This window comes from Theropithecus gelada, chromosome 1, assembly GCF_003255815.1.
Source record: "Theropithecus gelada isolate Dixy chromosome 1, Tgel_1.0, whole genome shotgun sequence".
In the NCBI taxonomy this organism is placed as follows: domain Eukaryota; kingdom Metazoa; phylum Chordata; class Mammalia; order Primates; family Cercopithecidae; genus Theropithecus; species Theropithecus gelada.
Window position 1 is genome coordinate 61794835 of NC_037668.1, and position 23090 is coordinate 61817924.

A 23090-nucleotide genomic window follows, 5' to 3' on the forward strand; every position below is an offset into this window, starting at 1 on the left:
ACGCAAACTTGACACCTCCCAAGCACAGCCTGCTGCGTTAAGCCTTTGTCTAGCTGCTCCCTCTAAGATATTCAACCTGCAAATTGCCCTCCTTCAACTGAATGCCTGCTCACTCTTGAAGAGCCTGCTGGCACCTTCTGAATGAAGTCTTCCTTCTTCCCCTCTCCCCCTCCGCTGTATTGGAGCTCCTTTGGCCTTTAGTAGCTTATAACGGTCCTTGGGGGGAGGAACTTGGTTTTAAAAGGTATTTGTGCCCATGACCCCCAACCCAGGGCCACTGTACTAGGTACTCAGTGAGTGTTCCACAACCCAGCCCCAAGCTCCTGGGCAGACAGGAGCAGCCAAAGGCCTTAAAAAGCCACCTTGTTGACAGAGGCACGGGGTTGAAGCCTGGCTAAAGAAAAGGCCACAGAGGGGAGGGTCCTGGATGGGGTGAGGGTGGTGGCAGCAAGGTCAAAGGTCAGGAATAGGCGCTCACAGATGGCAAGGCTGAGGATCGGGAGGAGGATGACTCACAATGAGGAGGAGTCCTGGTTTCCTGGGAAGTAGCAGTACTGGGGAAGAGGATGGACAGGAAAGGAAACGAAAAGACATAAGTGGAGGAGATTGGCAGAGAAGGGAGAGAAAAGGAGAGAGGCAAAAGGAACAAAAAGTTGACAGGCACACATGGCCTGGACAAGGTAGAATATGGCAGGTCTCCCCACAGACAGCACCTGGAAAGGACTTGCTAACTCAGCCCAAGCAGGTAGACTTTCTATTTTCCTTTTATTTCTCCTTTCTTCCCTCCCTTCCTTCCTTCCCCCCTCCCTCCCCCCACCTTTCTCTCTTCCTTTCTTTCAGTCACGTTTTTAAGAGAGACAGGGTCTTCTAATTCTGTCACCTAGGCTGGAGTATAGTGGCACAATCATAGCTCACTGCAGCCTCCAAGTCCTGGGCTCAAGCCATCCCCCGGCCTCAGCCTCTCGAGTAGCTAGGACTATAGACACATGCCACTATACCCAGCTATTTATTTATTTATTTATTTATTTATTTATTTATTTATATATACAGAAGAGGTCTCACTTTTTGTCACTTAGGCGGGTCTCAAACTCCTGGCCTCAAACAATCCTCCCACCTCAGCCTTCCAAACTGCTGGGATGAGAGGCGTGAGCCACCACACTTGGCCTATTTTCTTTCTGGATGGAAGTTTTGTGATATTCTCACGAAGGCACGATGAACAGAATCTTAACTTATGATCCATGATTCATGGAATGGGTTTCATGTACTTTTGGCTGTTCACTTAGCTGTTTACCCTCCCTGGGAGGCTGGGGCACCGGGTAGAGGACTCGTGGAAGAAAAAGGATCCCCTCAGCCCCTCCTTGCTGATATGGGGCTCCAGGCACCCTCACCAAGACCGGCCTTCCCCAGTAGCATCCTACCCTCATTGTGTTTTTTCAGAGACCTGTGGCTGCCAGCCAAGCCATCTGGCCACCCTCCTTCTCCAAACCTTCCAGACTTCTCAGTGCCTTTCTTTGGTGAGCAGACCTTCTTCTAGACCTGGAACAACCCACTCTCACTCAACCAGGAGCCCATGCAGATGAACCTGCACTGTCGCAAGCCGTTTCCTGCTCCTCTCTTCACCTGCTCACTCCTGTTGATCCGGCAGGTCTCAGCTTGAACATCCTTCTCTGGGAGCTTTCCTTGATCCTTTGTGTCTAAAGAGCTGTCCCTCTTTTTTAAAAAAAATTGTGGTAAAATACATATAACATAAGATGTGCTATCTTAACCATTTAGAAGTATATAATGTAGTGGCATTAAGTCCATTCACGCTGTTGTGCTAACATCACCACCATCCATCCACAGAACTCTCTCCATCTTGCAAAACTGAAAGTCACTGCCCATTAAATGATTAAGTCCCCATCTCTCCCTCCCCAGCCCCTGGCAACAAACATTCTATTTTCTGTCTCTATGAATTTGTCTGCACTAAATACCTCACACATCAGTAGAAGCATATGGTAGGTATTTATTTGCCCTTTTGTAACTGGCTCCTTTCTTTTTTATTTGTTATTTTTTTGGAGACAGACTCTCGCTCTGTCACCCAGGCTGGAATGCAGTGGCGCGATCTCAGCTCACTGCAACTTCCACCCCCCCCCCGGTTCAAGCGATTCTTGTGACTCAGCCTCCTCAGTAGCTGGGACTACAGGCATGCACCAGTATGCCCGGCTGATTTTTGTATTTTTAGTAGACACAGGGTTACACCATGTTGGCCAGGCTGGTCTTGAACTCTTGGCCTGAAGCGATCCACCTGCCTAGGCCTCCCAAAGTGCTGGGATTATAGGTATGAGCCAGTGCACCTGGCCTGTAACTGGTTTTTTTCACTTAGCATGATGTCCTCAAGGTTCAGCCATGCTGTAGCAGGTGTCAGAATTTCCTTCCTTTTTAAAGCTGAGAGATACTCCATCATATGGATATACCACATTTTGTTTATCCACTCATCTGCACATGGACACATGGGTTGCTTCCGCCATTTGGCTGTTGTGAGTAATGCTGCTCTGAGCCTGTGTGTAGCTGCCTCTCTTATGCACACTCAGCGCTGAAACTTGCCCATGTCCCCAAGGCAACTGAGAGCTCAGGCACACAGAGGCACTCAATAAATGCCTGTTGAAGGACTGAGTAATCCTCCTACCCAATCTAGGTATAGCATCCATCCATTAAATTGTACTTTAACTGGGGCCTTCAGGAAACACAGGGCCTTGAGCCAGAAGAGAAACCTCCTGTAGAATGTGGGGGCCCAGGATGGACAGGAAGATTCGAGGACTCCTCAGAGTCCTCCACACAGACAGCAGGTCCCATGGGACCCCACCCTGCCCTCTAGCTCATCAGTGCCCTCATATCTCAATCTCTACCTCCCCCAAAACACTGATGGATCTGACTATATCAAAATGAAGCATTTGTGTCCAAAGAAAGCTGGCATATGCCAAATAGATGGATAAAAGACTAGAAGAAGCTAGTTGTAACTTCTAAAATTAACAAAGGGCAACACCTAGACTATAAACAAAACTTCTACAAATCAACCAAAAGATTTCTAAGATAAGAAATCCAATTTTTAAATGAGCAAAGAATATAAATAGGTAATTCAGAAAAAGAGAAGTTCAAACAGCTAACAAGCCTGTAAGAGAGGTTCAGACTTACTAGTATTCAAAGTGTAAATTAATACAATGAGATGGCACTTTACATTCCTAAAAATGGCAACATTGGACAGGTGGCTAATATTAGGTACTCATGAGGACGTGGGAAGACAGAAACTCTTGGGCACTCTTAGTGGAAATGTGACTTGGCACACCATTTCCATGGTGCTCTGGAAAACACCATGGCAGAACATGAAAAATTAACACATTAACCCAGGTACCAAATCCTCCTTCATATAGTCCAGAACTATTCTCACACAGGGTCCCAAGAGGGAATGTACAAGGATGTTCTTCAGAACTTTGAGTGGTGGAGTACGGGGGAGTTGCTGATAAGCTAGAGGGCTAGCCTCAGGGGAACAGATACGTAAAATGTGATGGATGTATAACTCGTAATGCAATGCAGCAGTTAGAAACCACTGACTAGGTACACTCAATGAGTATGGCGAGATATGCAAAATATGTTATTGAGTAAATAAAGAAAGCAGATGAAATTTATACTTCAATATCACTTATAGAAATAAAAAATACATATACATACAAACAACCCTATATATTTTATAAGGATCCATGCTTTTTTTATGTTATTTTATTTTATTTTAGAGACGGCGTTTTGTTCTGTCGCCCAGGCTGGAGTGCAGTGGTGCGATCTTGGCTCACTGCAACCTCCACTCCTGGGTTCAAGTGATTCTCCTGCCTCAGCCTCCTAAGTAGCTGGGATTACAGGTGCACACCACCACGCCTGGCTAATTTTTGTATTTTTAGTACAGATGGGGTTTCACCATTTTGATCAGGCTGGTCTCAAACTCCTGACCTCGTGATCCTCCTGCCTCAGCCTCCCAAAGTGCTGGGATTACAGGTGTGAGCCACTGCGCCCTGCCTGGATCCATGCATATTTGAAGACATACATCAAACACATCAGAATGAGTACTTACTGGGATTGGGATAGCTTTAGGATTGGGGATGAAGGGAGGCAAACTTTGCGAATAAGAGAGGAGCTTTGCACAGATAGGTGATCATAAAGTGCTTGTGGACTGAGGGTAGGATTAATTCAAATGTTATGCACCTGAGACTTGGTGGGGGTGCAGAAAACAGAAAACGTCAACTGTGCCTTCCACGTAACTCAGGAAAACTGCCCCTGTAACATTGTCTTCTTTCCATGTTCCTTAGAACAAAGTATCGTAGGAGATGTGCGTCCCAGTGGTTCTCGAATACAGGGAATTTTCCTCTTGCTATAGTTAAAGGCCTCATTCAGATCTCATACCCTGGATGAATGTGTCAGTGAGAGCGAAGCCCAAGCAGTCAACTCTCCGAGACTGAACTCACAGTGCTGCTGCCCAGGGGTGGGTGGTGGTTGGGGAAAAGGCTGCAACCAGGATGTCTGATGGGCTCTGGATGGAGATGGCTTGTTTCTTCCCTTTTGAGTTCTCAGGAGCAGTCCCATAGGCCACTGGAGGGCAAGAATGGATCGAGGCCAAGAAGCTCAGCAAGCCCACCCTCCTTCACCTATCACCCCTGAGACCTGAAAAATAGCCTGGCAAGCTGTCTGCAGAGGTCGTGAGTTCCCCATCTCTCGAAAGCCAAGAAGCCCGAGCCCTGGGCAGGATCTCCCACTGGATGGGCTTAAACTAGATACTTTTTTGGTCTTATTCTAATATCTCTGACTTCTTTTTATTTTGTTGATTAAAGAACTTCCAAATCCATCATTGCATAGACACACTGTGTATTATTATCCCCATTTTATAGGTGGGAAAATAGAGGCCTAGGAAGATGAAATGATTGGCTTCTGGTCACATAGATGGTTAGGGGCATAGCCAAGTCTGGAAGGCTGAATTCCTGACTCCCAGGCTGAACAAGGCCTTTCTCCCAGCTGAGGATCTGCTATGGGTCAGCCCTTCTAGGAATGCACATATGATAAGGCCAGGAGGATAGGGCCACATAGGTCCCTGGCAGGAGGGGATGCCAACATTGAGATGTCTGTTTTTATGCTAGGAACATTTTAGCATGAACTGAAAATAAACTATTAAACTGTCATCTCCTTCTTACTGCCAAGTCCACACACATCACCAAGTCCCAGCCAATCACTGAACTCCCTCCATTCCTGAAACGGCAATGCAGGAAGCAATGAAGGTCAGTAGGTAGAGAGATTGAGGCTGGGGTAGGGAAAGGGGTGGGGTCAGGCAGCAACCTGAAGACAAATCTCCCGAGGCCTGAGTCGACTCTACCACACTTACTCATCTCAGAAAGGGCCATCAATCATTCTGCACAAAATGTCTGCACATTCTCTCATAATATACTTGTATCTCAAATTTCAAAGTCTCTGCTTTTTCCCTTTACAGTTACATCCGTCACACTCGCTTACTTTCAATCAATAAACAGATGGAGCTACTTAATAATAGAACTTATTCTGCTTTCTATTTGAAAACCTTGAAGATGGACACATAATTTTTTGAGGTTTCTGGATTATAATTGTACTTAATTGGTATAAATTAGACATTGGCAGGTAGGAAGGCTATTTGTGTTGCAATATAAGCCCTTATTTTCTGTGTTAGATGGCACAGGAGATTCTCAAGTAAATTTCTCAGAGTAATTTGGTGCTCTCAGCAATTTAACTATACATACATTATTTTTAGCATCATAAAAGTTCCTTATAATAATGATTTTTCAAGGGTGGGACTGACATCCCTTGAAAGACAAATTCAGTTTAAAATTTTCCAATACAGACACGAAAAGGTGGAAAGTAAAAGAATCTCTAGGAAAGAGACTCCCCCAGCAGAGGGGGCTGTGGAGGTAAACCCCTACTCCATCCTCGGCTTTCCTTTCTGTGAGTGGAGCCACTGTACTAGCTCTAGGGTAGGCACAATGTCTTTCTCTGATGGTGGACTTGATAGGAGATGCCCTGGTGCTCCTGGTTTGTGCCAAGCATATTTTTCTGATGGGATTCCTGGTGGTGGCCACATGGCACTCCCAGCGTCTCTCTGAAGAATGATCCCTTATGGCAGGAAAAGGGAGCCTCCAGCATTTTAGGATTCATGCTATATGGGACCAAAGGCCAATGGAGACTTTATGTCTGCTGGAAATTTCACAATTCAGGTGAGAAAGAAACTGACCAACGTTCAAGAAGTCCTGCTCAGGAAGATGAAGATGCTACAACACTGTGAGGCGGGCTCAGCTATTTCCAGTGCCCTTTCTCACTTCCCATTTCCTCATGCCCACTCAATTGGTGCCCATTCAATTGGTTATATAATAACTCCATCTTATCTCCCAGTCTCTTGTTCCAACTCAACCAACCCAAACCATCCCAATAAATCTGACTCCCCTCTATCTCATTCCATTCTACCACAATACATCTCACTTCCACTCCATCATATCTCAATTGTTCCATTCCACTCCATCCCAACTCCACCCACCCCATCTTATCCCATCCCACCCCAGTGTCTTCTAACACATTCCCTCCCCACCTCACCCTGCATCCCAGTGAATCCCCTGAATACTGCACACCCCACCCTCTCAATCCCATCCCCAACATCACATCTCGCTCAATCCTATCCCATTCCATTCCATCACCTATCTCACTCTATCTATCCTGTGCCAATACAGCCCAACCTACCTTTGATCTTACCCAGTTTACGTCTTCCTACCTGAGCTCAGTCTACCTCAAATTATGCTATGTCTCCAATCCCACCTCATCATGTTCCACTCCATCTCCTCCCCTCTCATCCGCTGTTTGGCTAAAGTTCACATTTGTGGGTGTATAGTGGGTCATGACTATCTTTCATGTGACATTAAGCTACCTGAGAAGGCCAAAGGGGTCTCACCTTCTCCCAAAGCTCTAAGAACTAAGTGTGTGTTTCGGTGGGAGAAAAGAAAAGAAGATAGAGAATCTCATTTTTAGAAGAGGAGTATGAAAAGACAGTCCAGGAGGTTGAGTTCTCTAGAGTCCAGGGAAAACATAAATATGAGTTTCCTTTGTTTCTCTTAACTTACAAGAGTAAGGAAAGAGCTCTGAGAGCCACGCCATCATTTTCAAGTTGAGAAACTCTCATGTTGCATAGCCCACTCTTTGCTTTCTGTGGGTCCAAGGGAAAACCAAGTCCTTCTCAAAGTGAGTGAACCCTGAGACAGAGTCTTTGTAAGGATAAACACTCTGAAATAATCCTCCATTTTCAGGTTCACCCCGATGTTCCCCTGTTGTTGGGGAAGCTCTCATGACACTGCAGCAGATGGAGAGGAAGGGTGAGAGGCCATGTGCTACCCAATGAGAGAAACCCAGGGAGGGCAATGCAGTGCATTCTCGAGGTACAGGGTTCTCCCTCCCTACCCTCCTGGATGAAGAGCATAGAGCTGGGTTGATGGGTTGGGTGAGGGGACCAGGTTCTAAGGTGTGTGCTTTCAGCCAGAGGAGCAAAAAGAAAAGACCCTCCCCACTGCATATAGTGGTGCCTGAGAGTGGCAGTGTGTGAATTGTTTCTCTTATATTTCTAGGAAGCTGGTGCAGAAAGCAAGTAGACTGTAGTTGCAGTAATAGTAATAGTAATAGTATGTAACATACATTGAATGCTAACAATGGGCCCAGCACTGTAACAAGTGCTTTCCATAAAGATGGGCCCTAGGGTCAGGTAAACTTGAGGTTTAATCCTGCTTTCTTTACCTACCTGCTCTACAGCCTTGGCCCACTTTCTGAGCCTCAGTATCTTCAAATATAAGATTACAGTGATAATTAAATGGTAATGTCTATAAAGCATTTAACCAGCACTCGGTAAAGGAGAGCTATTATTATTGTGCAGATGGGCCTGGGGCTGCCTCCCACTTCAAGATGCCCCTTAACCCATTTCCAGTCTTCCCAGCTCCCAGCTGCCCTGGGAATGCCCAAGAGGGTGGTCTGAGGGAAAGGAAGCCCTGGGTTCCAAACAACTTGCCTCTGATTGTCTCATCATCTCTGACTGCCTCATCAGCACACTCAATGAGTGTCCACTATGTGCTCTGAGCTGGGCTACACTGCCCTGCCTGAGTTCACAGTCCTTTAGGGAAATGAGACAGATACCACCTCATTAAGCAAGAAATTTCAATATGTCCTGATGAGTCTGACAACAGAGGAAACTTGAGGAGTTGTAAGAACCCACAGTAGAGTTCCACCTAGATGGGTGTTTGGGGATAGAAACCAAGAATGACTTTACAGCCTCCCCTCCAGGAGCTTGTGGTGGAAAGGAATGGACAATAGCTGCTTGAGGATTAAAAGTGTAGGATTCAGGCCTCAAAAGCAGCACAGCATAACTGACGAGGATAGCACAGTGGGAAGAGCAAGGCCAAAGAAGGCAGCCTGGGCAGAAGCTTCCAGGGATGTGGTACCAGCTGAGTCCCCAAGAAGTTGAATAGCAATAGGGTTATGAGTAAAAGATTTGGCATCAGCCAGGCCTGCATCCAAACTGTGGCTTGGCTATTTACTTAGTGTGTAGATAAGTTATGTGTCCTCTCTGAACCTGTTTCTTCATCTATGAAATGGGAATAATAATACTGCAGGCTTCACTGGGTTGCTGAGAGGATTGAGTTAATACACACAAGTGCTTAAGACAGTGCCAGTGAGTACTCAGTGAACATGAGCTGTTAGTGTAACTCCCCTGGGTGCCCAAAACAGCATTCTGAGCATGGTAGGTGGGGCAGGACATGGTGAGGGCACACAGACTTACTGGCTGATTCCTTCGGCCACAGTTTCTATTTCATAGGCACATTCGATGAGGTATGGCACTGGACTGGTTGCATCTCTGGTTTCTAATCTTTCCAAAAACTCAGGAATTACTTGTCCTTTTTACAGCAGGGAGCCTGAGCCCTAGAGAGGCCTGAAGATCAGCTGGGTCTCCAACAAGGCTCTGCGGAGCAATCAGATTCCCTTAATCCTGCTAGCGTGATGATAAGGGTGAAACAGGCAAGTCAGGGACATGAATGAGGGTGAAGGAGGTGCTGCTGAAGCTGCCTGCTAGGCTCTGCCGGAGAAACCCAAACCAGGCAGTGTCCAAGACCCTGCAATTTGGTCCTCCAGTCCCTGGTGCATGATTCTAATCTCACCTTCAACAAAGCCACACACTCACCAGCCCTAGACACGGTGGGCACTCTCTGCTGCAGTCAGCTCATTTTTTAAAAACCATAAACCCTCAGCTTGATTGCAAATGGAAATTCAAATTCATACACACACTGGTGACTGAGTAGTGAAATGCCTTTCCTTGGCTCAGGGTTGGAGGAGAGTGGTATGCCAAGGGCTTATTGTTGCATTGGTTCTAGGATCTAGGGAGCTGTCACCAAACGGTGATACTTAGTTGTGGGGAAAAGGAACAGGGGACCAGGTGTCTATGTCATCTTATTACCTCTGCAAACCAGCTGGCTTCCTTGACCCCTGATTTAGTCTTATCAGTCCCTGGAAAACTGTCCAAGGTAAAGAAAACTGTACAAATCATCTGACTGAACAGCCACACATCAAGTACCAATTCTATGCCAGAACCTGAGCTGGATAGGGGGATACCAAGAGAAATAAAGCACCGTCCCTGCCTTCAGTAAGCTCACAGTTTAATATAAAGCAGATGAATAAATGCTTTTTAATACAACTCAGTTTGCACTATAATAGAATATTGAGTACAGTCAGTGCTCTAGTCTACAAGAGGCTGACTAAAAGCAAGCACTCAGCAACATACAAAGCAGGGGAAATTTTTTTAATTTGGCATTTGATTTTTTTTTTAAGCCATGACGTGGTTGGCATGGGAAAAATCAGAACTTTGCAGAATTCCGTCTACTTATAGTTTAATATTGCTTTTTTAAAATTACTTAGTAAGGGAGTGGAAGGCAAGATAGCTTTTTCAATGTTCAGAGCTTCTCAAGGAAAGTAGCTAGGTTTGAGAATGATTGAGGATATGAAACTGACATAATTTCATGGCCACACGATAACGAAGGAGTTGAGGATAATCCTAAGGTTTCCGGGCTCCATAACTGGGAGGCTACAGGAACCACCAGCTCACACAGGAAATACTGGAGGCTTAAGAAAGAAGCTAATAAGATTGCTTTGGAAGAGAAACATCTAAGTGAAGAGGTCCAAGAATCAGCTGGATATATGGGTTACCTAGACCCAGAGTTCCCGTGGACCAGGAAGTCAATAGATGAATATCAGGAGAGACGTCTTGGCAGAAGAGATCTGTCTGGAAGCTTCAGAGTGTGGTAGTGGAAGGGCTGGGCAAGGATGAGCTCACCCAGGCAGTGGTGAAAAGGAATGGGAAAAAGTACAAAGAATTAGATGCTGCAGGACACCATACTTCAGGGAGGGGAATAAGTGAGTGTTAGAGACTGAGAAGGAACACACAAGAGACAGGAGAAAAAATCAGTAAGACACAGTGTCCCAGAAGCCCAAGGAAGAGAAATTCATCCAAAGTGGCCACAGCCACAGAGAGATAAAGGAAAATAAAGACAAAGTACAATGTATTTGGCAATTGAGGTGGTCACTGGTGTTCTCTTCTAGAGTGTTCCAGTGTCATCCTGGAGACAGAGGCTGAAGTAAGGAGTGACTGGTAGTAGAGAAAAGTGACATGAAGACCCCTTTGAAGAGAAGTGACTGTAAAAGACAAAGAGAGATGGGACAGTGGCTTAGACAGGTCAATAGGGCCAAGAAGTCTTCTTGGTTTGTTTTATGTTAAAGATGAGCCTGTTTACAGGTCAAAGGGAAATGTGTTTTAAGAAGGGAGGGTGGCCAGGTGCGGTGGCTCACACCTGTAATCCCAGCATTTTGGTGGGCAGATCATGAGGTCAAGAGTTCAAGACCAGCCTGACCAACATGAAGAAACCCCCATCTCTACTAAAAATACAAAATTAGCTGGGCGTGGTAGCTTGCACCTGTAATCACAGCTACTCCAGAGGCTGAGGCAGGAGAATCACTTGAACCCGGCAGGCAGAGGTTACGGTGAGCCAAGATTGCATCATTGCACTCCAGCCTGGGCGACAAGAGTGAAACTCCCTCTCAAAAAAAAAAAAAGAAAAAAAGAAAAAAAAAGAAGAAGAAGGGCGATTGATGGGGAGAGCAGGTAACTGGTGGGAAGTCTCCAGGGAGGCTGGGGGTGGGGGAGTACAAGGCAGGACAGGGACTAAAGGGGTTGAGGGGAGAAGGTATGGGTGGGTAAGGAGACTCCCCTTTTTCAAATCGTTTAATTTATACGGTGATCTGTATAAATAGTGGGTAAGAAGACTCCCCTTTTCAAATCATTTTATTTATACAGTGATATTTATCCAGTGATCACTGAGCCGAGGAAGGGAGACGGTTCAGTCCTGAGCATCTTTTAAATTCAACAGTGTGAACTGAACACAAAATGAATGTGTTTCCCCTTCTAATGTACCAAATCCTGCCGATCTCCTGTCACCAAGTTCATTTCCAAATCTCTGCTGCCTGCAAGGCCAAACAGCCCATCTAAATGCGGGAAAAGCTTAAAAAGAAATGTACTGGGCTGGGCGCGGTGGCTCACATCTGTAATCCCAGCACTTTGGGAGGCTGAGGCAGGCGGATCACCTGAGGTCAGGAGCTCGAGACCAGCCTGGCCAACATGGTGAAACTCCGTCTCTCCTAAAAATACGAAAGTTAACCGGGCGTGGTGATGGTCACCTGTAATCCCACCTACTCGGGAGACTGAGGCAGGAGAATCGCTTGAACCCAGGAGGCAGAGGTTGCAGTGAGCTGAGATCGCGCCATTGCACTCCAGCCTGGGCGACAAGAGCAAAACTCCGTCTTAAAAAATAAAAATAAAAAAAGAAAGAGAAGAAAAGAAATGTGCTGGAAGCTTGCCAGCCAGAGCAGGGTCTGCCAGAGAGGAACTACCCCAAGCCATGAACACAAGGTCCCCTCCCCTCAACTTCTCTACTGACCAAGGAGCTGCGAGCAAATGGATCTCTATAGGGCAGGATTCCAGCACCGCTGAGCAGTGCAAGCACCGGTGAGTCGGCCTTTTTCTCTCCCCTAGGGGCAGGATATGCCCAAGGGGCAGGGACAAATCTAGCCAGAAAAACGATTCAGTCCGATGCCGAGACATTCCCCAATCAGCTAAGCCAGACACCGGCCTCGCCTCGACAAACGTCCGGGAGGCCTGGCGGGAGGTAGCAGCAATCCCCCCACCGCCCATGTGGCAAGTCTGGGTGACCAGCAGCGTCGGTATGGACAGCCTCCCAGTGGGTGTGGGTGTGCGAGAGGCCAGAGCTCCCAGGCGCGCGCACCGCGGGCGCCCCTCTCTGGGTGTCGGTGGCTATGACTCTTAGCAGAACCTGAGAAAGTCCCGTCAGCTAGGAATGAGAGAGCCAGAGCTGGCTCGGGGCGCCCTCCCTGACCAAGAACCCCAACACGCCGCGGTTAAGCGGTGGGCGACACGGTCTGTGAGGACAGACTCACAAGATGCTGGAGGCCAGAGTGGGCCAGAGAGCTCGCCACTCACTGACCTGCCAGAGGAGAGGCGCACTTCCCCGAGAAGGGGAACTGTGGTGGTCCAGGCCAAACCTTCAGAGGTTCAATCGGTGGTTTCAAAACAAAACAAAACAAAACAAAAACAAAAACAAAAGAAAACACAGCTGCAGGTCGAAGGTGCCCTAGGTCCAGGCCTCGGCAGCAGGTGTTTCGGTTTCTTCCCCAGTGGGTATCAGCCTCCAGGGCTAAATGAAAATGCGGTTCCAGGCTTCCCGGTTTGGACCCGTCTCCACCCGGGCACGCGGAACTTTCTAGGTTGTGGCTAGAACTGAGCTTCGGAGGGGTACTGTGGGTAAAGTGGGAGAGGACCAGTCACGGCCAGTAGCCTCCACAGGGGACCCGGTTCCCTAGAAGGTTCGCGTACCTCCCCCGCGCGCTGCAAGCTGCAGCCAGACACCCGCGAAGTTCCGGGACTCTCCGCACCCGCTAGGTCTGCCCCCTCCCGGACTCGGTTGTCGGGAGCTGGTCCCGCCGCCCGCGCCGCCGCTGCCGCTGCCGCAGCCCAGGCGCTCGGCTGCAGCAGGGCGCGGGAAAGGGCACTTTGGCGCGGAGTGAGAACCGAGGGGAATGTGGCAGCGCGAAGCCTGGCGGCGACACTCCCTCCCCCGCCCCCGGCTACAACCCCCACCCCCTCCTTCCAGTCCCTCAACACCCTCCAGCCCCCACCTGAGCCCTCCTGCAAGGAATGCGCCGGACCCCCACCGTGGGCACGCGCCCACCTGAACCCCCTCCTAGCTCCGAGCGCCGAGGGAGGGGTAGCATTTGGGGAGGGGGGTGGCGGCCGCAGTCTCCAGGCGGCTCTAGAGGGGGCACCGGTTTCAATTGGAGAAAATGGGCGGGGGCAGGGAAGGGCAGACCTTGCAGACGCGGAAATGGGGAGGGGGTGCACGGTTCCTCTGCAGCCCCCTGGACCAGCGTGCCTGGCAGAATCGGGAGCCGGGGGAGTAGGGCTCCGGGAAAGTTTATCGGAAAAAAGCCTAGCACCTTGGGGGCTGGGAGGCTGGAGAAACTGAAGCCACAGACCAGGTGCCCCGCAACCCCAGGCGGGGATGTCTGTCTCCTAGGCCCCCACGCCGGCCGCATCCGGCCAAGTTGCGGCTGGGGCTGGGGCAGCAATGAGGGTGAGGGTGGAGGTGAGGACGTGGCTGAGGGTGGGGTGGGAGACTGAAGCAGGAGATGAGAATGAGAGTAGGCAATTGGGAGGGTGGGAGATTCTGGCAGGGATAGAGGCCGGGGGAGGGACTGGGACCGGGTCAGGATGGGTGGGCTCGGGGCTCGGGTGGGGCGCGCGGCGGCCGCTGGCTCCTCGGCGCGGCTGGACTCACCCGCGGCGGCCGAGACGCTGAGCAGCCCCCAGCCCAGCAGCAGCAGCAGAGGCGGCGGCGTTGGCGGCGGCGGGCGGCCCCAGCGGCTCCCGGCGCCCGGCACGAGCGCCGAAATCCCGGCTTCGCCGCGAGCCCTCCCCGCGGGGCAGCCGCAGCGCCCCAGCTCCAGTCCCCGCGAGCGCGGCATGGCGCGGCCGGCAGCGCCGAGGGAGAGGCTCCGCTCGCTGCCGAGGAGAAAGGAGGTCAGGAGAGCTCTGGAGCTTTTTTCTGCTCGGAAAAAATCCCGGTACGCGGGAGCCCTGAGCTTCTGCGGCTGGAATGAACCAAGTGTCCGCCCGGCCGGGGAGAGGCGCGCTGCGCTCTCGGAAATGACTCGCTCCAATCCCGCTTCGCGGGGTTCGCGCCGGGGGGCGGGGGGGTGAATTATCCCCGGATTAATCACTCCGGAGCCGCTTCTCAGCCGCTCCAAATGCTGGGGGTGGAGGCGCAGCTAAGGAAAAAATATTGGGGGGCGGGGGTTCCTCTTCAGCGCCACCTCCACCTCCAGATAAACCACAAATTACATCTAAAGGGTTGTTTATCCCTGTTTGTTTTGCAATTGACCAGTTTCTTTTAAGTTCAATCCTCCCGTTTTCATTTATAAGATCACCCATTAATACATCCCACACTCCACACACACACACACACAGTGACATAGACACACGCACTCACACACACAGGCACATACACACACGCCTCTTCCACGTTTGGAAATTGGAATCCTGTCTGGGAAAAGGTTCTGGGGAACCAAAGAAGGACGCGGTTCCCCAAGTCTTGGTTCTTAAGAGCTGCTCTTGGCTGGTGGCTTTGAACTTGCAATCCGGGGCCGGGGGCGATGCTTATGAGCCTCATTCACAATAGCCTTCTACCCCATCCCAGGAGAGGTGCGTGTGTGCGTAGACAGACGCAGGGTTAAGAATTGGAGGGCGGTGGAGCGGGGTTGTGTGTGTGGGGGGGGAGAGGGGACCTGTTCATTTGACCCAGTGCGGTCCCACTCCTACCCTAAGACAAAAATCTCAGGATGGCAGAGGCAGTCCCTGTGTGCACGGGAGTTGGGGGTGGGGAGTGAGATTGGTGAAAGGACGGTGCAAGAGTTACTAGTACAATTTATCCCCAAATTTAAATAATCGGACCCTATTTATTCCTCTCCCCCTCCTCCTCCCAGCCAAGGCCCCTTGGGAAGAGAGTTCTTCCCAAGGGCGTGATCCGCTCCCCACCCCTCCCCAGTAGCGGCGGCTTCCAGGCCCCAAGGGCTCAGCGTCGGTCCCCACCCCATCCCCCACCCGACTCGGTCGCCGTCTCTGTCTGTCTACTCCAGGCTTCTCCGCCAGTCACGATGGCTCTTTCGCTGTCTACGCCAAACTCTCGGCGAGAGGGAAGAGACGCTTCATGGAGGGAGGCTGGAGGAAACTGGGAGGGGCAAGACCCAGAGGGGAGGCTCCTGCTGGCGCGTGCAGTGGAAAGGCACCTGCGATGGGCGCCCCCACCCGCTTTGTCGACGCACCCCAGAGAAGCTGTGCTCCGGGCTTAGGAGCAGCCCGTTTTGGCCAAAACGGAGCGTTGGCATCTGTGTGGCCAAGGGGGCAGTGGCCGGCGGGCGGTGGGGCCTGAGAATTTCCGGGGAAGCGTGTGGAGAGGCACTATAGGGATGGCGACCCAGGCTGGGGGTGGTTGGCGACCCAAGTTCGCCGGCTGTCAGCGTGGCCAGGAATTTCCATCCAAGGAAGGGTGTGAAGAAGGGCTGTGGAGTTGATATGAATTGGCGGGAGGGGGCAGGGCTGGAGGAGTGGAGGCTTGCCCCTACTCCCCATGAAAAACTTCCTCCCCAGAGCCACGCTTTCGCAGCCTCCTAGATGCCACTCTTCCTCCCTCCCCCCTACCCCAAGTTGTTCCGGTTTCCCTGCATGAGCTCATCCCACAGCTGGGGAGCCAGCCCGGTGGCCCTGGGCGGGCGAACCTCCTCAGAATCGCCAGCCCGGTCCCCACCCCCAACACGCTTGCTTGCCCGCCCCTCCTGACGCCGCCTTGCTGGGTGCCAAGAACCAACCGAAGCAGCCAGAACTCCTCAGTGAAAGGCCTGCTTTATGTCCCTGGGGCAGCGGGGAGGGGGCTTCTCCCTTCCCATTGTCCAGACTCAGCCCCCGAAAGAGAGGGCTCAGCCTTCCCACCAGCCCTGGAGAGGAGGAAGGGACTGACTACGCTGGGAGTGAGTGGTGGTGGTGGCCTTGGGGGCTGTTAGCTGCGTTTGCCTGGGGGTGGGCTCCTGGCTTCTAAACTCCGACTTTACCCCTCTCTTGGAGGCGGGGTTCTCCTCCAGAGAAAGGAACTGGCAGAGATGCCCAGGCCTCCTGTGAAGCCCACAGCTGGGCAGAAGAGAGTCTGGGCTGCTCTGTAATTCTAGGGCTGCAGGCCAATGGGCTTTCTCTTACCCTCTTCTCAGCTCCAGAACTTTGCTCTGTGGCTACAACAGGCAGATGAGATTTACCCCCAAAACCTTCCCAGGCAAAAGGAGTGTTTGTCATCCTTCTCCCTGGGTGCTGTGGAGGGCAGGAGCACCTATTTTATCCCTGTAAAAGGCCCAGTTACTCACATTCTCCGCCATTCCTGCTCTCTGATCTATTTGGGTCCACGTGCATTTACCTCGGGTGCTCTGGGGCCCTGAGCCAGGCTGTGCTGTGGGCCATGCAGAGATGCACAGCGTGTGGTCCTGCTTTGGGAGGATGCAGGCCAGAGGTGGAAACCCACACGTAACTGATGTAACTGATACCATCAGACAGCGATAATCACCATGACTGAAGAACTGGCATGCTACCGAGAGGCGTGTCAAGACAGTGAGCTTTTCTTGAACTTGGGGGATCAGAAGGCTAACTTAAGAAGGAAAGTAGGATTTGGGCTGGAACCTGAGACATGGATAAAGACCTTAAAAAGGTGAAGATTCATTTACTCAACAAATATTTATTGAGCATCATTATGTGTCCAGGTGCTGTGCTAGACAATGAGTATACACCTAGTGAACAGTCCCTGACTTAATGAATGCAGGAAATATGTACACAAATACACATAAAGTTACTAATTAAGGATGCTACAAAAGGAAAGTTTATGGTGCTAGAAGAAACAATACAGGGACATGCTTTAAAGAGACGGTCTCGGAAGGCCTCCCTGAGATGGCAATGGTGGAAGATGGGATCTAAAATTAAGCAAGATGCTCTGGAAGCTGAAGCCAGAGGATCATTTGAGCCCAGCTGTTCAAGGCTGCGGTGAGCCATGATCGCACCACTGCACTCCAGCCTGGGTGTCAGAGCCAGACACTGTCTATTAATTAATTAATTAATGTAATAATAGAATTAAGCAAGACAGCCATGCAAAGTTGGGGGAAGAGCTTTTGGTATAGTGAGCACAGGCAAGGCTGTAAAAAGGGAAGCAGGCCAGGAGGAGGAGGATGGGGCTGGATCAAGGTAAGCAATGGGAGATGGGGAGTGGGGCAGATCACATAGGGTCTATTAGTGGATGGCGAGGAGTTTGCATTTTATTCTTAGCCAGTGAGAAATAGAAGGTGTATTAATTTGCTAGGGCTGCTGCCACAACAAAGTACCATAGACCCTGTGACTTAAACAACAGAAATGTATTGCCTCACAATTCTGGAGGCTGGAAGTCCAAGATCAAGGTGTCGACATGGTTGGTTCCCTCTGAGGCTTCTGTCTCTGGCTTGTAGATGTCTGCCTTCTTCTCCCTGTGTGCTCATATGTGTTCCCACGGTACATATCTGTGTCCAAACTTCTAATAAGGACACCAGTCATACTGGATTCAGGCCCAACCCAATGACCTCATTTTAAGTTAATTGACTTTTTAAAGACTCTAACTCCAAATAAGGTCACATCCTGAAGTACTAGGGGTTAGGACTTCAACCCATGAATTTGGGTGGGGGGCACACAATTCATCCTATAACAGGAGGAGATGACTTTTCAGATGGAGGAAGGAGAGAGATGCTTGACAGTCAGAAAATGTATGTAAAGAGATATCTGTTTACATTTATTTTCTGTGTACAGCATGGCTCCTGTAGCGAAAAGTAGACAGCTCTGAATACGAAAGACAGGTTTTCATTTCTGGGAAAGAGAAGCCAAGTGATGTGGCCTGACATATACTCTAGCTTCTCTGTGAGGAAAGGGTAAGAAGGGAAAGGGTACCACTTGGAAGACTACTATGATGGTCTGAGCGAGGAAACATGGGGGCAAAGGCAGAGATGGGGACCCTGGAAACATCTGCAGGGCAGTGGAGAGACAGGAGTCAGACACAACAGCCCACCCCCATCTAGCCTAGGAGAGTGTTGGTCTCAGCCCAGCCCCCGGTGCTGGCTCCCTGCCTCCCCCTCCCATTCTCCCTATGAACAACAGGCAGCCGTGGGTTGAGGTGTCTTTACAGTATCACATTGCAAAAAAGCCCAATGCAGTCTAGTGACTAGCCAAGATAAGCCTAATATCCAGATAAAATCAGAGTTTGATTTAGAAAGAATACAAGGCCTGATGCTCTGGAGAACTCTGCCTCATTCAAGGAGGAGCGGTAGACCTGATGCCCCGAAATTTTCATTCTGACCCAGGAAAATATCAAAAAAGCCTTCTGAAGCCAAAGGAGAGAGAGTGAGCAAATGGGAGATTCTAGCAATGTGAGGGCAGAAACAGAGGCCAAGGGGCAGGCAGGGCTGCAGAGAAGGGCTACAGGACAAAGATGGGCTCAGAGGAAAAGCTTGGGATCCCAATTGGGGCACAATTTTAAAATCATGAGCATGATCAGGCCAAAGCGAGTATCTCCCAAGGGTGAGGCTATCGCCATAGAGGTGGCAGTGATCTGCTGCCCAAGGAGTGGCAACAGAGGGGCTTCATGAGGAAAAAGCCCAGACCACACCAAGGCGAGGCTATGGGCTTCTGAAACGAGGAGGGAGAAGTGAGAAGGGACCCACAGCCTAGGCCGTTCCTATAGTGCTACCACATGCTGCGGTCACCAAATTCTGACATTCTTGGAGAAAATTCTTCGTTTGTGTATAAGGAAAAACAGCTCATGCCAGTGACAAAACAGTGTTAAGCCATTGAAATATTGGAATTTGTTCCAGCAGCTAGCAATACTCTTATACAGGCTTCCTCGTTTTTTGCATAGCATCCTGTGTAGTCATTCACTTACTCTTCATTTACTCTTTCATTCGTTTGCTCATGCCACACTGAGCTACATGTCAGAGTCTGTGCTAGGTGCTGAGGAAACAAACATAAAGAAGAATAAGACATTCCCATGGCCCCTGTCCTCAGGGGGTTGATAGTTTATTGAGAAGAGAGTTAAATAGCAAAGCATGATTGATGACTCCAGAAGAGACATAGCGTGTGATGGAAACAAGAAGGGCTCCTAGCTCAGCCTACTGGAGGGGCAGGTGAGAACCAGCACTTTCCAGGAAGAAAGCACAGAGTGGGCCAGCTCAGGGAGGGAGGACACAGTGTGTAAATCTGCAGCACTCACAGGGTACCAAGGAAGGGCGTGGGGGTGGAAATAGACCTCTCTTCTGACTCAACAGTCTCTCCATAATTGCTGGTTTTCTTATTTGTCCCTGCTGATGGGTGGGCAAATCCTAGGATGGAAACCTCTTTTCTCCCAAGTCCCAGGGTCTGTATTGTATCTGATATTCTCTCTCCTCAGATGTCTCATAGGAGCCCCACCCCACTACTTCCTCCACAGCCTGCTCAGACCTGGGCTTATTCAATTCTAATTCTCCACCCAGCCTGCCTCTCTGCACAGCTCCCCAATTCAGGAAACAGTTTCCACATTCACCCAGATCCTGAGCCAGAAACCTATTTATCCTGGACTCCCATCTTGCCCAGTCCCCACATCAAGCCATCACGGAGCCCTCCAGATTCTGCCTCCTAGACACCTCCCAGATTCTAACCAGAGTCCACAATGGCTGTGTTTCAGGTTACTTACAACAACTGAGTAACAGATGCCCATCTCTGCTCTAGCCCTATTCAATGCGTCTTCCTCTCTGCCACCAGCTGTCTTTTTAAAACACTCACCTGATTTCACAGCTCCTCTGTCTTCTCCGGACTTTCCCCCATGGCCTGCAGAGTAAAATCCAAGCTCCCTGCTAGACCCTCCCTACAAGAGCCTCCATCACCTGTCCCTGCCAACTCCTCTAGCCTCAGATCTCCCTCCTCCCAAATCCCCAAGCTCTAGCCATTCTGACACCCTTGCACTCTTGCAATCAGCCATGCTTTCTCTCCCCTTTCCCCTGAGTCCTTCTGTGTTTTGTTCTCTTTGCCTAGAAAGCTCCCCTCCTCCTTCTGTGACTAGCCTTCTCCTATTTGCCCTTCAAAATTCAGTCCAGGTGACAGTTCTTACAAGCAGTATTTGTCAGTGCCATTCAGAGTGCCTGGTACATGGTGGACATTCGGGGAATTTTTGCTGAATGAATAGATAAAGAGATGGATGGGTGGATGGATGAATGGATGGTTAAGTAGGTGCTCAGTAATGTTTGTGGAATGGACCCAAAGGTGTCTCTTCTAGACTTCATTATTTGAGTTCCTTAAAGAAATGCCTTCACTGAGTTATGATTTAATGTTATGCTGTCTTCAGAGAACCCTGATGTGAGAAACTGACGAACCTAACAGCATCTCTGTCTTTTATGAAAACAGAATTGTGTATATTGCCCACTATGTCACTCAGTGTCCTTTATACAAGGACTCATGATAAATTCATGCTTGGGGTTATTTCCTGGAAACATTTTGTCTCTGCAGATGAAGATGTGTATTTTCTGCTGTCAGAAAATAAAAACTCTGCCACCCGACGTGTTTCCTTTTTTGCTTTAGCTGACAGATAAGGATACCCAGTTTTATTGCCTTATTACCTCCATGCGGCCAGACCAATTCAGGTGCTGGAAAGTAGCAACTCTTTCTGCTTTTCTTTAGATGGAGTCAGTTCTTCCTTTATTCTTTGATGGTGTAGTTTGTACTTTTTAATCTGAAAGGCTGCCTCAAATCATCTCAGCAGTAAGGTAAAAGAAGTCTTAAGTGAATGCATTTTAGTGACCAATGTCCCGACATGGAAGCTATGGAAGGAAGGGCACAATACAAAGCTTCTAGCTGAAGGGTTTCCCATAAAGGGCCTCGCCAGGAATTCTTGGTGTACCTATCACCACTGGGGTCTGGCAGAAAGACCAAAGCAGGAGGAAAGCCAGCTGAATTCTGACTTTGTTGCTACCTCACTGCACCACTATTGCCACCACCATATTCTTTTCTTCTGTCATCTATGACCTTCTTTTTCCCTAACTTTAAGTGCAGATCTCATAGGCTGCCATTTTTACATTGCTAGGCTGTCAATAATAATAGTTAGTGATAATCATAATTATACATTTCTTTTTATTACGAGCTTAACATAAGCCAGGCACCGTGTTGAGAAGTTAACATGTATTTCCATATTTAAACCTTCTCCCTACCCCAAACCTATTGTTTTTACCACTTTGCAGATGAAGATATGTCAGAGAAGTTAAGCATATCCAAAGCCACCTTTATCAAGTAGTAGAGCAGGAATTCCAATTCAAGTGTGTCAGCTGCCACCACCCAAGCTCTTAACTGCCTCCTCTCCTATGGGCCAGGAATGAGGCAATAATAAGGGATACACCCCCAAGAAATGGCAGAGATCACTGATGGTGTTGCCAGGAGAGAGAAGCCACAGAGTCACAGCTTTGCTTGCAGAATATTCAAGGTTCCTTTTCAAAGTCCTAGAAATGGCTGGCTGCTCTGCAGCCCTGTCCTGTTGCTGAGACAACATGAGGGGGAGGCTCACTCCCATGAAACATGGCTGCAACCTCCCCTTCCTTTAGCTCTGATGGTTAAATCCCCAAGATATTTGCCTGGGATACCCCTATGCATGGATCCTGCCTCTGGCAGTTTGACCCATTGAACCTTATTCGCATGGGAATGGGGGTCCCTCTGGATTTTAGGGGACCTACAAAAACCTTTGAGTCCTAAACATTTTATGATTAGTCCCACAATATAAAGAAGAAAACTGCCACATGGAAATCAGTAAATATTTAATTAAATGCAGAGTATAACATTATGTCAACTTCATTAACTGTTGGATTTAGTAGTCATAAAAACTTCATTGCATTTGGTAACAATTTGTAGGTTGGAGTTTTCTCACTGCACAAGATTTCTCGAGTAGGCACTAAGATTGGTGAGAAATCACAGCCCATCACAAATTAAATAAATTACTCATGGCCAAAAACTTTCAAAAGCAAAATGGCAAAAATCCTTTCAATTTTCTTCTATAGCCAAAAAGTTATTTTTACGGTGAGAGGTGGGTGTGTTTAAAATATGTTAGATGAGGAACCTAAAAGGACCTACAAGAGTAAGCAGCTTTAGGGGCTATATGATGATTGTAAAATAGCCTAGGACATTCCCATGTTCCTGAGTTTTCCAGCCCAGCCATGTTTGTGTCAGAGATGAAAGCCAGGTGACAAGAGGCTTTGACTGGATGGGAGGTAAGGAGAATTGCCTCTTCCTTAGGCCTTCCTGGTTCCACAGAGAAAAGTTAAGAATCCCAGAATTCTAAATAATGATAACCAACATTCATTGGATACATACATTAGCCAAGCTATTATAGGCACTTTACATGTATTATTTCATTATCATAAAACAAGTCTATGAGGTCGATATTTTACTGTCTCTGTTTCATAGATGAGCAAATGGAGACATTGAGGTTAAAGCAACCTGCCCAGGGTAATGTAGGTAGTCAGGGGGAGTTCAAGAAGTTTTCCAAGCTAAAAATAATTCACAGATGAAATGGTGTCCATGACCATTAAATGCTTCACTTCAAACTCTAAAAAAGACAGAGACTAAGCTCGTCTTCTTCATTACCCTATCTTCAGCACCTCAAACAGTGCTGGGCATAGATACATGTGTTGGAGGAACATAACTCCATGTTGGATGGAAACTGGAATAAGTCAGTTTATATCACACTGCTCTGCACCAGGCACTTATGGAATGCTTTACCCCTGCCTCCTTCTCTAGATGATTCTGTCTAGGTAGACATCTTTTTCATCATCTCTAATCC

At 48.9% G+C, this 23090-nt stretch overlaps 2 protein-coding genes across 2 annotated transcripts in view; one reads left to right on the top strand and one right to left on the bottom strand.

Moving 5' to 3' along the window:
* The window catches only part of CSMD2 (CUB and Sushi multiple domains 2), a 655178-nt gene extending 641024 nt beyond the window's left edge, over window positions 1–14154 (bottom strand). Inside the window, exon 1 of the mRNA XM_025355777.1 lies at window positions 13968–14154. Within this exon, the coding sequence (XP_025211562.1) occupies window positions 13968–14154 (187 nt within the window). The remainder of the gene's footprint in view (window positions 1–13967) is intronic.
* Window positions 14155–15923: 1769 nt separating this feature from the next.
* C1H1orf94 (chromosome 1 C1orf94 homolog) overlaps window positions 15924–23090 on the top strand; it is a 52088-nt gene continuing 44921 nt past the window's right edge. The window contains exon 1 of the mRNA XM_025403898.1: window positions 15924–16212. The gene's annotated coding sequence lies outside the window, so the exon portion shown is untranslated. The remainder of the gene's footprint in view (window positions 16213–23090) is intronic.